At 46.2% G+C, this 15,375-nt stretch overlaps 1 protein-coding gene across 4 annotated transcripts in view; it reads right to left on the bottom strand.

Moving 5' to 3' along the window:
- The window catches only part of LOC119955316 (myelin regulatory factor-like protein), a 67,221-nt gene extending 56,191 nt beyond the window's left edge, over nucleotides 1–11,030 (bottom strand). For all 4 annotated transcript variants that reach the window (XM_038781406.1, XM_038781404.1, XM_038781405.1 and 1 more), the window contains exons 1-3: nucleotides 10,590–11,030; nucleotides 6,125–6,215; nucleotides 3,232–3,293 (exon numbers count right to left, since the gene is read on the bottom strand). In XM_038781406.1, coding sequence (XP_038637334.1) covers nucleotides 3,232–3,293; nucleotides 6,125–6,215; nucleotides 10,590–10,635 — 199 coding nt within the window. In that variant the 5' untranslated portion in view covers nucleotides 10,636–11,030. The remainder of the gene's footprint in view (nucleotides 1–3,231; nucleotides 3,294–6,124; nucleotides 6,216–10,589) is intronic.
- Between the last annotated feature and the right edge of the window lie 4,345 nt (nucleotides 11,031–15,375).

The following is a 15,375-nucleotide window of genomic DNA, read 5'->3' on the forward strand; positions in this document are numbered from 1 at the left end:
CTAAACATAATTTTCAGTATTAACTCTGCCAGACTCTCCACACTTTTAATAACCTCTATTTAACCACATCTTGGCTTCTCTGCTCCGGTAGAAATGGTAGACCTAGTAATCCAAAGCCTTGGACTAATAATGCAGAAATTGAAAATGCAAATCACACAGGGCAAGCTGAAAATTGGAATTCAGCTTTTAGAATCTGAAAAGAAAAGCTGGTATCAGAAAAGTGATCATTAAGTTGTCAGATTGCTGTAACATTGGTCCACAAACATGCTTCATGGGGAAGACCTATTATTCTTACTCAGTCTGCTCTGTATGTGACTCCAATCCCACACCAATATAGTTGACCCTTGCATGGCCTCTGCAGTGGCTTAGGAAGCCACTCCGTTGCATCACCAACTCAGGATTCTCAATAAATTCTGACCTAATCAGTGAATCCCACATCCCAAGAATGACTATAAAGAAAATCCCTATTTATAACTAATACAAAAATCTGAAATTGACCATTCATGTTAACCCTTGCTCTGTGTCCCTTATGCTGCCAGGCCAGAGTATTTCCAGCACTTTCTGTTTTTATTTTTCTCTATTCCAAGTCCTGACATTGAATTTACATTGAACCCTCGATGTAGCTTTCATCTATGGCTATCATGTCCTTTCCCTAAAGTGTAGAGTGCTCTGTGGCCTGAATAATGTATTGTACAAATACACCATTATTCCTTTATTTTTGTACTATATGCCTGCAGTTCTGAAATTAAATATTGGTCTTTTGTTATTTTATCCACTTGCACTTGAACCTTTGTGTGGAATATGTATTTGATAATATTGGTTAGCACTGCTGCCTCACAGCGCCGGGGTCCGGGTTCAATTCTGGCCTTGGATAACAGTGTGGAGTTTGCACATCCTCTCAGTGTCTGCATGGGTTTTCTCCGGGTGCTTCAGTTTCCTACCACAGTCCAAAGACGTGCAGGTTAAGTGGATTGGCCATGATCAGTGCATAGGGTTACAGGAATAGGACGGGGGAGTGGGCCGAGGTAGAGTGTTCTTTCAGAGGGTTGGCCAAATGGCCTCCTTCTGCACTGTAGGGATTCTATGGATGCATAGATCCACATCCTTCCATAAAGTCTGATCTCCCATTCCCGGTCTTTACACCCAAAATGTATTGGCTTACACTGATCACATTAAATTGCATCTTTCATTTGTTTGTCCACTCTGTTCACCTCTGCCTTCCTCAAGTCTCTGAGTTCTCCCAATTTTTGTCTCATTAACAAAATTAATTATTGCATCCAGTTCCCAAGACAAATCATCTAAGGACTCCTCGACGTGGAAGTGGTTCCAACACTGACCCGTTTCATTCATCATTTCCAGTTCTCCTCCAATCAAACAGCCATTTATCCAAACTATATTTCCTGTCTGACAACTAGTTTTTCAGTTATACGAAATATGCTTCTTTATTCTACTCAGCTTGTCAAAGTAATATGCCTTTGAGAAAAATCTATCTCTACTGTCCTCGATAGACACTAATTTATCTTAAATGAAGCTGCAACTGTGCTAAGAAATAGTGGGAGGATTGTCCGACCCCCCGCCGGGTCGGAGAAACCCCGGGGGGTGGCGTGAATCCCGCCCCGCCGCTCCAACGCAGCGCCCCCCCCCCCGGCAATTCTCCGGGCCCCGATGGGCCGAGCGGCCGTCAGTTTCTGGCCAGTCCTACCAGCATGGATTGGACATCATGGTCCCACACGGCGGGACCTGGCAGGTAAGTTGGCTGGTGCTGTCCTCAGGGGGGCACGGGAGATCCGACCCCTGGGCGGGGAACCTCACGGTGGCTTTGCCCATGATCGGGGCCCACCGATCTGCGGGCGGGCCTGTGCCATGAGGGCACTCCTTTCTTCCGCATCAACCCCTGTAGGGCTCCGCCATGTCCGGCACGGAGAAGACACCCCCCTGCGCATGCGCTGAACCACACCGGCGGTTCTGCACATACGCTAACTCGTGCAGTCCCTTCGGCACTAACCCCTCTGGCGCTGCAACTTCCGGTCGGCCCGACTCCGGAGTGGTTCGCGCCATTTTTTACACCGCCGTCGGACCATCACGCAGATTCGGGAGAATCCCGCTTAGTGTGTCACCCAAAGGTACAATAGGGTGTTGCAGATCAGTAATTTGGAAAGGGAAGAGTTACTAGGAAGGAAAGCTCATTTTTGAAAATGAGCTCTCACCATAGCCATCCTTGTGAGCAAGGAACTATGATTCAATACAGAAGACTGGACAGGTATCAACAGTTTAAATTACAGTTCAAACGCGGATTGAAACTACAAATCATATACAACAGCAATTTGCATTCATATAGCACCTTTAAAATCAAGCATGTCATGGTACTTTTCGACAAAAATTACAACAAAACTAAGGAAAGACCTACTAGTGGGGGAGATTAAAAGCTTGGTGAAAGAGGTGGGTTGTAAGGTTTTGGGAAGGGTTATTTTAAAGCCAAATATGAGCAGAAATTAAGGGGTGTCATCTGTGATAACGGAATGGGCAGCACGGTAGCTGAAGTGGATAGCACTGTGGCTTCACAGCGCCAGGGTCCCAGGTTCGATTCCCCACTGGGTCACTGTCTGTGCAGAGTTCACACATTCTCCCAGTGTCTGCGTGGGTTTCCTCCGGGTGCTCCGGCTTCCTCCCACAGTCCAAAGACGTGCAGGTTAGATGGATTGGCCGTGATAAATTGCCCTTAGTGACCAAAAAAGGTGAGGAAGGGTTATTGGGTTATGGGGATAGGGTGGAAGTGGGGCTTAAGTGGGTCGGTGCAGATTCGATGGGCCGAATGGCCTCCTTCTGCACTGTATATTCTATGTTCTATGGGATGGGGAAAATTCAACAGGATACCAATATCACAGACTGAAGCAGATGTAGAAGGAGAATGGAAGAAAAACTGGAAAAGGACAGATAGAGGTATCAATGAAAGATTGAGATCCAATGCTGAAATTTGAGACCAGAAGGAAGAGTGGAAATAGATTACTGGCATAGAGGCAAATTATTTAAATAATTACCACAAAATAAACTTTCAAATCTTGTATAACCCGGTTATCATTTATGTTTGACGAGGCCAATAAAACAAGCATTTCATAATAATAAGCATTAAGATATGTTCACACCATCTTACATATTTCATGTGCCCATTCAAAAGCCATGTTTTACATACAAAACTCAACATTAGTCATATTGTATGGAAAAGTCACATACCTGTCATCTGCGGAGGTGAACAGCGCTCCGATACAGAATCTGGTGGTGAATCTGGTAAAGTACTGTGTTGAGAAAGAAACTTTGAACTTATATGGTAATGTACACCAAAATTAAACATTATATTGCTGCGTTTTATCCGTTTTTTTTGCTTCAATGCAAACATTCCCATAAAACACATCAGATTTGACTCCTAGAGCTAAATATAGTAACAGCACTTCCAGAATATGATGGACCTAGACCCCATTCATGGTTAAGTAAATGCCTGATGTTGTACTAGGTCAGAAACTCAGAATGTCCCATGCTATTCCCATATCTCAGCCCAACAACAGTGGCAGCATTAAAATCTGCCTCAGTGTATGACGGCGAAGGCAAGGAAAAGATGAAACATGTAGGAATCCTATTCCTGATCACCAAATAGTACAAAATTGAGTGAGGGCAAGATGAAGTGTGGCCGTGAGTTTCCCAACCCTTATCCATAGCACAGTCAGATAGCTCACCAACACGCAATTGGCAGGTTCACAGTGGCCATGGGCAAAATTCTGGAGTGTTGAAACCATATACCGCTTCGACCACTATCTTTAGGAACGGAGAGTGCAAGGAAGTACACACTGCAAATAAACTCCAGTGGAACAATTTAACATATTTCACAAAATTACAGTACTACAGGTTACAGGATAGGAGGCCATTCAGCCCTTCCATTCCATGCCAGCTTTCTGCAAGAGTAACTTAGCTCTGCGCAGCCAGCGCTTTCTCCATATTTCTGTAAATTCTCTCTCTTCATGTGTTTATCCAATTTCCTTGTTAAAATCACGACTGAACATGTCTTCACCACCCACTCAAGCAACGCATTTCCAAATCCTAACCACTCCGATAATAAAAGGTTTCCTCATGTTGCCTATGGTTCTTTTCCCAATCATCTTAAATTAGTGTCCTCTGGTTATCATCCCTTCCATGATTGGGACCAATTTATCTCTCCCTGGATCAACCTTCTCTACTGAAGGTCCTCATCCAAGGAACCATTTCCTGCACCTCCCCTGAACTCTTCACATCCTTCCTAAATTGTGGTGCCCAAAGCTAGACACAATACTTCAGTTGAGACCGAATCAGGATTTTGTAAAGGTTTGTCAGAACTTCCTTGCTCTATGCTTTTATTTTTAAAGCCTGGATGGCTTTGTAACCACTTTCTCAACCTGCCCTGGCACCTTCAACAATTTGAGCCAATATAACCCCACATCTCTCAGTTCCTGCATCCCCTTTAGAATGCATCCTTTGCCTCTCCTCATTATTTCTGCCGAAATGTATCACTTCAGACGTCTCTGCATTAAATTACATCTGCCATGTGGCCTCCCAAACCATCAGTATGTCAATAACCTCTTGATGTACATCATTATCCTCTTCAGTTCATAATATTTCCAAGTTTTCTGTCATCTGCATATTTTGAAATACGACCTAGGCTTCAGTATTCAAGTCAATACATATATCAGGAAAGCAGTTGTCCAAGTATTGATCCCCGGTAACTCAATGGTACTCTACTACTTACACCAATACTCTCCTGCCACTCAGCTGACTGTGTTCATGCTACCACTGTCCATTTTATTCCAGAGGTTTCAATTTAATTGGCCAACCTATTATACAGCTCTTCATCAAATAACTTTTGTGAAGTCCATAGAACATAGAACAGTACAGCACAGAACAGGCCCTTCGGCCCTCAATGTTGTGCCGAGCCATGATCACCCTACTCAAACCCACGTATCCACCCTATACCCGTAACCCAACAACCCCCTCCCCCCCAACCTTACTTTTTTTAGGACACTACGGGCAATTTAGCATGGCCAATCCACCTAACCCGCACATCTTTGGACTGTGGGAGGAAACCGGAGCACCCGGAGGAAACCCACGCACACAGGGGGAGGACGTGCAGACTCCACACAGACAGTGACCCAGCCGGGAATCGAACCTGGGACCCTGGAGCTGTGAAGCATTTATGCTAACCACCATGCTACCCTGCTGCCCTAATTGATCCATATTGATCACATCACCCATATTACCCTCATCAACTCTCCCGGTTATCTCATCAAAATACTCTAGTTAAACACAAATTGCCTTTAACAAATCCATGCTGGCTTTCCTTAATTAATTTTCACTTCTTCAAATAGGTGCTAATTTTGTCCCAGGTTATCATTTCATTACCAGCCTCTCTGCAATTTCCACCCTTATTCCCCCCTCAACACCGTGGATGTATCCCATCCAGTTCTGGTGACTTATCCTTATATACGGCCTGCCTTTCTAATACCTCTTCTTTATTAATATTTATTTCTCAGACAATCAGTATCCCCCTTATGCACCATGATTCCTGCAGTACCCGTCTTTGGTAAAGACAGATGCCAAGTCCTCATTTAGCACCTCAGTCATGTCCTCTTTCTCCATATGCGGATCTCCTTTCTGGCCCCAACCCTCCCATTACTAACTGTTTATGATTTATATGCCAGTGAAGACTTTTGGATTTCCTTTTATGTTAGATGCTACACTCGTCACTATTTCTTTGCCTCTCTTTTCCTTTTTCATTTCCATCTGAACTTGATATATTCAGCCTAAACATGGTATTTACACTACATAAACAGGTCATTCAGTCCAACTTGCCCATGCAGGCATTTATGCTCCACTTGAGTCAATGGGCCATTCATAGTTACAGAACATCAGAAATAACTTAATTGATGGAAGCTCGACACAAAAATCTATGGCATTTGTGACTCAAACGTCACAATGAATGATAAATATAATGAGGGTCAAATAATAATTACAATTCAAAAGTAGTTAATGTGCACATAAAATGAGTCAATAATGCCATTAAAATATTGCTTCCATAAGTTATCCACACCACCAAACTACTTACATGGCTCCTGGATCCAGGTCATTACTAATATATGCTTCCAGCATACTGGTGTCAACAAAAGGATTCTCCATTGCTCCAGTGACATCCTGACCTAAAGAGAGAGAAATAAGCCACTGCTACTTTGTACAACAAAGTTCATTTTATAAAACGAAGGTACTAAAATACACAATTGTAATATAGCCAATCCACCCACCCTGCACATCTTTGGGTTGAGGAGGCGAGACCAACACAGACACGGGGAGAATGTGCAAACTCCACCTGGACAGTGACCCGGGGCCGGGATTGAACCCGGTCCTCGGCACCGTGAGGCAGCAGTGGTAACCACTGTGCCACTTTGCCACCCACAAGGGCACTAAAGATAATTTATTTGCTGAATGGCATACCTATCTGGCCATTTATATTCCAAAATTATAGCGCCAATGTCTTTGCATCTTCATGTAATCATTCTTTTTATAATCTTCCTTGTTAAATGAGTTAATGGTTAGTTTCATGAAACTAATTCATCATTGGATAATCTGATGAGCAAAATAGTGGAGGATTAGCAGCCAAGAAAATTGCTTTGGAGAAAATCAAATAATGAAAAGGATTGTGTGAGGCTATCAGAGACACTTTGGAGGGAGTACGGTTGGGGGTGGGGGGGGATTGTTAAGTCCCCAGGAAGGGCAGGACAATGAGAGGAAATAGAGCGATCACATTCAAAATGTTGGGTTATCCGACCCCAACCTAATATATGCGCCTACTTTCCAGTTTAACTGTATGGGTTGCGGGCCAGGCGAATAACTCAATCTCAAGATACAGGTCAGTAAATATGTAATGTTAACAGGCTCTCTGCCAAAGATTACAGCAGCCAGTGTCACAGTGATATTGTCACTATTGTCACAGTAGCAATGCAGAGACCCAGGGTAATGCTGGGGCTGATGGTGGAATTTGAATACAATAATCAAAAGATGACCATTGACAATTGTCGTTAAAAACCCATCTGGTTCACTAATGTCCTTTGGGGAAGAAGATCTGCCATCCTTACCTGGCCTACATGTGACTCCAGACCCAGAGTTTGATTCTTAAATCCCCTCTGAAATAGCCTAGCAAGCCACACAATTGGATCAAACTGCTACAAAGTCAATAAAAAGGAATGAAATCAGAAGGAACACCCAGCATTGACCTTCCTCGGCAGCAGAAACAACAACGGCAGACACAGCCCTATCGAGCCTGCAAAATCCTCCTGAGGAATATTTGGGAGCTTGTATTAACATTGGGAGAGCTGTCTCACAGACTAGATAAGCAACAGCCTGACATAAGAATACTCACAGAATCATACCTTACAGATAATGCCCCAGACACCACCATCACCATCACTGGACATGTTTTGCTCTGCTGGCAGGACAGACCCAGCAGATGTGACGACACAGTGATTTACAGTCAGGAGGGAGTTGGCCTGGAAATTCTCAGCATTGACTCTGGACCCCATGAAGTCTCATGGCATCAGGTCAAACATGGGTACGGAGAATCCCTCCTAATTGCCACCTATGGTCCACCCTCAGCTGGTGAATCAGTACTCCATATTGAACAACACGGAGGAAGAACTGAGGGTGGCCAGGTGCTAGAATATACTCTAACCAAGAGTGGTTCAATAGTACCACCATAGAACAAGTTGGCTGAGGCATAAAGGACATAGCTGCTTGACTGGGTCTGCAGCAGGTGGTGAGGGAACCAAGAGGAAAATACATACTTGGCCTCATCCCCACCAATCTGCCTGCTGCAGATGCAACTGTCCATGTCAGTATCGGTAGAAGTGACCACCACACAGTCCCTGTGGAGACAAAGTCCCATGTTCATATTGACAAAATCCACTATTATGTTGTGGGCCACTACCACCGCCCTAAATGGAATAGACATCGACAGAATTAGCAACTCAAAACTGGGCATCCAAGAGGCATAGTGGGCCATCAGCAGAAGCAGAATTGTACTCAACCACAATTTGTAACCTCATGGCTCGGCAAATCCCCCACCATTACCACCTAGCCAGGAGTCAACCCTGGTTTAATGAAGACAGCTGGAGGGCATGCCAGGAACAGCACCGGGCATACATTAAAAACTAAATGTTAATTTGATGAAGCTACACCACAGTGAAATGAAAAATGAAATGAAAATCGCTTATTGTCACGAGTAGGCTTCAATGAAGTTACTGTGAAAAGCCCCTAGTCGCCACGTTCCGGCGCCTGTTCGGGGAGGCTGGTACAGGAATTGAACCGTGCTGCTGTCCTGCCTTGGTCTGCTTTAAAAGCCAGCGATTTAGCCCAGTGTGCTAAACCAGCCCCAGTTGCATGCCAAACAGCATAAGTACATCTAATAGACAGAGCTAAGCAATTCCACAACCAATGGATGGATCCGGGCTCTGCAGTCCTGTCACATCCAGCCATGAATGGTGGTGGATAATTAACCAACTCACTGGAGGAGGAGACTCCACAAATAACCCCATCCACAATAATGAGGGAGCCCAGCACATGAAAGACAAAAGATAAGGCTGAAACATGCACCACAATCTTCAGACAGAAGTGCTGAGTCGATGATCCATCTCAGCCGCCTCTGGAGGATCCAGCATCATAGATGTCAGTCTTAAGCCAATTCAATTCACTCAGTGTGATACCAAGGCACTGGATACTGCAAAAGCTATGGGCTCCAATTATATTCCAGCAGTAGTAGTGACGAATTTTGCTCCAGAACTTGCCGTGCCCCTAGCCAAGCTGAACCAAGCTGCTACAACACTGAAATCTACCCAACAATGTGGGGAAATTGCCCAAGTATGTCCTGTACACAAAGAGCAAGACATAACCAACCCAACCCCATCATCTATTCTCGGTCATCAGTAAAGTAATGGAAGGGATCATCAACAGTGTTATCAAGCTGCACTAACCTACCCACCACTGGTGAACAGCAGGAGCAGTGTGCACCATCTACACAATTCACTGCAGAAACTCATCCAGGTTTCTTAAATAGCATCTTCCAAAGCCATGACTGCTACCATCTAGAAGGACAAGGAGAGCAAATGCCTGGGAACATCAACCATCCTGAAGTTCCCCTCCAAGTCACTCACCCTCCTGACCTAGTAATTCCTTCACTGTTGCTGAGTCAAAATCCTAAAACTCCCTCCCTAATAGCACAGTGGGTGTACCTACACCACATGGACTGCAGTGATTCAAGATGGCAGCTCACTACCACCTCTCAAGAGCAATTAGAATGGGTAATAAATATTGGCCTAGATAGCGACGCCCACCTCCCATAAATTAATTTCAAAAGAGTCATGATGATCATGGGCCAGTTTTCCCACATCTCACAAGGGAGGCGAAAATAGCCGTCACCAGCAAGTAAACACTTTCATAGAATGGTCATGGTGCAGGAGGCGCAGGAATGTTTTCCGAGGCCCATATAAGTAAATCAGCTGATAAGCTACATGATTTCCAGACCCACCCCAACCCCGTGATAGTCTAACTTCAGCCAACCCACTCCCTGCAATCTCCAGACCTCTACCTCTACTCCAGCCACTGGAGAGTGATCATGCAGGGTGGTCGAAAATTGAACGCATTGTAAACAGTAAAAGTTGGGGATTTGAGAGTATAATGGATGAGCAGTGCTCCGAAAGCTCGTGTTTGAAACAAACCTGTTGGATTTAACCTGGTGTTGTAAGACTTCTTACTGTACTTCAGTTATGGTGCTGGTATAGAAATAGATATTTAAAGACAATCCTCTTTACCCATTTTACTTTGTCATTAAAACTGCTTGATTTTGACCTCCAATGAGAAATGCTTTTAATGGAGGTTTTATCCATTATCGAAAGCGGAAATTACACCATGCAGCTCCTTCTGGATGAGTCAAATTACTCATTCGGAGTGCTAGTTCAGACACAATGGGCTGAATGGCCTCCTTCTGCTCCATAACAATTCTGTGATTCTGCCATTATTTTGCATCTCAAAACTATTCAAACATTTCTCTACCTGATACAGTATCATGTATTTCTATTAATCGGTAAAAGAAAGTAGATTTTTATTAGTCTGTATTGAAGTAAGTTAAAACCATATCAGGAACTGAAGTAGATGCTTTGTAGGCTTGCCATCTGTGCCTATCCTTCATTCCTGTTTTTTTTGCGACTAACTAATCCTCCACTCCCTCAAACTCCAGCTGCACAATTTAGTAAATAACACAAGGTGGACTAAGTTACAAAGACAGATGTTGGTTGGAAGTGAGGGTGAGACAATGAAGAAAGTGGCAATCCAGATGGCCAGGATACTCCCTGAAACCCCCAAACATGCCTTTCAAGTTCGACACTTGACCATTCCAGACATTTATTCTGAAAATTATGCCACTTTGCACTGAATACGCAAAAAGTCAAAGAAGTTTAAAGGACAAAATACCTTTTCAAAAATTTATAGTTCAAGAGTTTTTTTATAAAAAGAAGCATAGGCCTTACCTTTGAAAAACTGCTGCAGCGCCTCACTTTCTCCCAAAACATCCATGTGAAATGTCTTAAAGAGAACACGAGCCTGAAACTCTTCTGAAAAAAATACTTCTGGACAAATTCTCAGGTTCTTCAGCTAGTCAGAACAAATACACTCCCATTTTTCATTCGGCAAACTGGTCGAGAAGCATGATCCTATGGCGAACATTTCCGTATTTGTGTAGCTGAAGGACAATTACCTTCAATCGTTCTGCACCATTTACCTTTGCCCGGTTATTGTATCATCAAGAGTAAAGTTTGACAAAAAAAAATGACGATCTTCATGTTGACGCAAACTACTCCAAGGTAATAATTTATCTTAAATAAGTCCTCTGTGGAAAGTCTCAACAAGCCCACTTAGTACATAAAGTATTTCCTCATTCTTAATACTTCAAGCGACCTTTGATCCGTACCTTCAAGCCTTACTCATTTATCATTACTGTAAGGCAGAATACAGCAATTCAATTTTATTGCAAAGGGCAGTGGAACTATTATGTAAGTAACATAAATGTTGCACTTTGTTAAACTACACTGTTCATTGCGTATCTGCCAAGGTCATATCATTGCTGATAGAGAGATATGAAAGAGGGAGGGAAGGCGGGCAAGGACAAATAACTAATGAGACTGTTGACAACCTATTTTCAAAAACGAATCAACAAATTCTGAAAAAAGGGAGAATAGAAATCTGTTAATTTCTTAAGACATTTTATAGTAGCAATGACTGAGGCCAAGCATCCATACACTCACTGCACCATTTTAGTTGTCAATATTCCAAAAGCGGGGGACTTCCGGTGGCGGCCATGATGTGAGTGGTCACACATTTGGCAGCTCCCGCTTGTTGCGGTATTTTTGGGCCTTTTCTCCGATTAATGGGCGGATGTTTAAATGGAAAAAGGTACAGGAGTGGTGGAGGAAGAGTTTATTCCACCGGTGGATGGATTCGGGGACCAGAAGTGGTTTTAGGCGAAAGGAGCTGTCGGAGCGAGAAACCTTGCTGGCGGTACAGGGGAAGATGGCGGAGGGTAAGGGATCAGCCCTAACATCTCATTGGTCCATGGAGCACTGGTGGACGTCTTGAATGAGAAGTACACCCAGCAGAGAAAGTAATCTCTGGAGGACCTGGCCAGGACGGTGGATCCAATTGAAGTGGGGATCAACCAAGTGGAGCCGAGGTTGGAGTCTCAAAGCCAGGCGATCCAGAAGGTGGAGGGGACGGTGGACAAGCCTGAGGAGCAGCTTACTTACCGCTCCTAGAGACCGAACCTGAGGATTGTGGGGCTGCCATAGGGCAATGAGGGAGCGGACGCTGGCTTACATGTCGCGAAGAAGATGGAGAAGTTGCGAGGAGAGGGGGGTCTTCAAATGGTCCCTGGAGGTGGACCGGGCACACAGGGCGTTGATGAGGAAGCTGAAGGGTAATGAGCCTCCGAGGGCAATGGTGGTGTGGTTTCCCGGTTTTGTGATAAGGAACGGATCTGAGGTGGGTCAGGCAGCTGAGGCATTATACCTCGGAGGGCAGCGCACTTTGAGTATACCATGATGTGGGTGCGGAGCTGGCCAAGAGGAGAGTGGACTTTAAAAGAGTGAAGGCTGCCCTCTTCAAGAAGAGGGTGATGTTCAGGATGCTGTATCCGGCCTGCCTCTGGGTGACCTACAATTTTTCATAGAATTTACAGTGCGGAAGGAAGCCATTCGGCCCATCGAGTCTGCACCGGCTCTTGGAAAGAGCACCCTACCCAAGCCCACGCCACCACCCTATCCCCATAACCCAGTAACCCCACCCAACACTAAGGGCAATTTTGGACGGCCGTGGGTAAATGCATTGGGCTCTGCTCTGTGTTTCTGAGGGAGGGCCGTGGGTAAATTTCATAGAATTTACAGTGCAGAAGGAGGCCATTCAGCCCATCGAGTCTGCACCGGCTCTTGGAAAGAGTACCCGACCCTATCCCCATAACCCAGTAACCCCACCCAACACTAAGGGCAATTTTGGACACTAAGGGCAATTTATCATGGCCAATCCACCTAACTTGCACATCTTTTGGACTGTGGGAGGAAACCGGAGCACCCGGAGGAAACCCACACACACACGGGGAGGACGTACAGACTCCGCACAGACAGTGACCCAAGCCGGAATTGAACCTGGGACCCTGGAGCTGTGAAGCGATTGTGCTATCCACAATGCTACCGTGCTGCCCTAAATGCATTGGGCTCTGCTCTGTGTTTCTGAGGGAGGGTCGTGGGTAAGTGCATTGGGCTCTGCTCTGTATTTTCTTTCTCTCTGGGGTCATTGAGCTTTGTTCCTCTGTGGGGGTTGTGTTTTTTTCGTCCTTGAATGTTGATGTTGTTTTCACCAAGACAGTGTTTGAATGGGGGAGTGTGGGGGAGGGAATCAGTGGGGTGTAGGATGCTAGGCTCCATGATCGGGGCTGCCAGGCAACTGGGTTGCCTAGTTCACTGAAGCACAGTGGGGGGTGAGCAGGTGGCTAGAGTGTTGATGGGGATTGGGATTGTTGTTTTATGGGGGGGGGGGGGGGAGGAACTGCTGACAGGGAAGGGGTTTTTGAAATATGGAATGAGATGGGTTGATGACGATGGACATCCGAGGGCGAGCCTGATGTGGTGCGGGATGCGGGCCGGAAGCTGACCCAGGAGGGGCTATGGTTGACTGTCAGGTAGGGGTGGTGGGGGGGATGACCCCCAACCAGGCTGATCACATGGAATGTGAGAGGGTTGAATGGGCTGGTCAAGCTTTTGATGTGGGAGACATAGTGGCAGGCTCCGGAGGGAGGTTCATTATGATGAGTGGGAAATTGAAGGGGATGCCGGTGGTCTTGGTGACTGTTTATGCCCCAAACTGGGATAATATCGTTTATAGACTGGTGCTGGGGAAGATCCTAGACCTGGACTCGCACCGGCTGATTTGGGGGGGGGGGGGGGGGGGGGGGGGGGGGGGGGGGGGGGATTTTAACATGGTTCTTGAGCCAATTTTGGTTCGGTTGAGCCCAAGGTTGGAGAGAGTATCGGCGGTGGCGATGGATTTGAGAGGGTTTATGGAGCATATGGTGGGAGTGGACTCATGGAGGTTTGGTAGGCCGAGGGCAAAGAAAGTTTTGTTTCTCCCCCATATAATAGGGTGTACTCCCGGAACAATTACTTTTGAGTTGGAGAGAACGTTATTGGCGGGGGTGGTCAGTTTGGAGTACACGCGATTGTGGTTTTGGACCATTCGCCGCATTGGGTGGACTTGCAGGTGAATCGGGGGAGGGGGGAAGCGCCGACTGTGGAGGTTGGATGTCGGGCAGTTGACAGATGAAGAGGTTTGTGAGCGGGTGGAGCTGAATGACACGGGTGAGGTTTCGGCCGCCACGCTGTGGGAGGCACTGAAGGCAGTGGTGAGGGGAGACAAGACGGAGTGGGTGGAGATGGGAAGGTTAGTGGATGAGATTGGGCAGGTGGATAGGAGGTATTCGGAGGCCCCAGAGGCGTGTTGTTGAGGGGCTGACATAAACTTCAGGAGTTTGGATTGATATCCATGGGTAAAGCAGTAGGGCAGTTGAGGAGGGATAAGGGGGCGGTCTATGAAAACAAGGAAAAGGCGAGTAGGACGCTGGCTCATCAATTGAGGAAGCAGGAGGCGGTGAGGAGGATCAGAAAGATGAAGGATAAGAGGGGATCATGGTCTTGGACCCGGTGGGGGTGAATGGGGTGTTCGGGGACTTTTATAAGAGACTGTATGAATCAGAACCCCAGCCGGGGTGGAGGGAATGAGGCATTTTTTTGGATGGAGTAGGTCCCGGTGGAAGGATTAGGAGCCCCCATTGGGCTGGTGGAGGTGTTGGAGGGTATGGGGGTGGGGAAGGCTCAGGCCAGGACAGGTTCCTGGTGGAATTTTATAAAATGTTTTTGGGGAACTTGGGGCCTCTGCTGGTAAGGTCGTTCAATAAGGCGCGGGAGCGGGGGGTGCTCCCCCTTACGGTATCGCAGGTCTCGATGTCCTTAATTTTAAAGAGGGATAAGGATTTGGATCAGTGTAGGTTCTACAGGCCAATTTCATTATTAAATGTGGATGCTAAGTTGCTGGCCGAGATTTTGGCCTCAAGGATTGAGGGCTGTGTGCTGGGGATGATAAGGGAGGACCAGACTGGGTTTGTTAAGGGGAGGCATGTGTCGGCTGACACCAGGCAGTTGTTAAATATTACAATTATGACCCCTGTGGGATGAAGCATGGAAGTGGTGGTCGCCATGGATGCGGAGAAGGCCTTCGACCGGGTGGAGTGGGACAATTTGTAGGAGGTGCTGGGGCGGTTTGGGTTTGGGCAGTGGTTTGTGGATTGGGTCCAGTGCTGTACCGGGTGAACAAACCGGGTGAGTTCTGAGTATTTCAGGCTGCACCGGTGGACGAGGCAGGGATGTCCACTCACCACTTTGCTCTTTGCCCTGACTACTGAGCCACTGGCAATGGTGCTGACAGCATCAAGGGACTGGCAGGGAATAGTGCAGGGGGGTGGGTGGAGCATAAGGTCTCGTACTCGGACGATCTACTGCTCTATATATGATACCCTTTGGAAGTTATTGGGGGTATAATGGACAGATTGGAGGAATTGAATGTGGGGAAGTGCGAGGTTTTTCAAAACCAAGCGAGGAGAAGAGGCTGAGGGAGTTGCCATTTAGAATAGTGGGAGCGAGTTTTTGGTCTTTGGCTGTTCAGGTGGCGCAGGGGTGGGAGAATCGCACAAGCTGAATCTGGCTTGGTTGGTGG

This window comes from Scyliorhinus canicula, chromosome 20 (assembly GCF_902713615.1).
Source record: "Scyliorhinus canicula chromosome 20, sScyCan1.1, whole genome shotgun sequence".
Taxonomy (NCBI): Eukaryota; Metazoa; Chordata; class Chondrichthyes; order Carcharhiniformes; family Scyliorhinidae; genus Scyliorhinus; species Scyliorhinus canicula.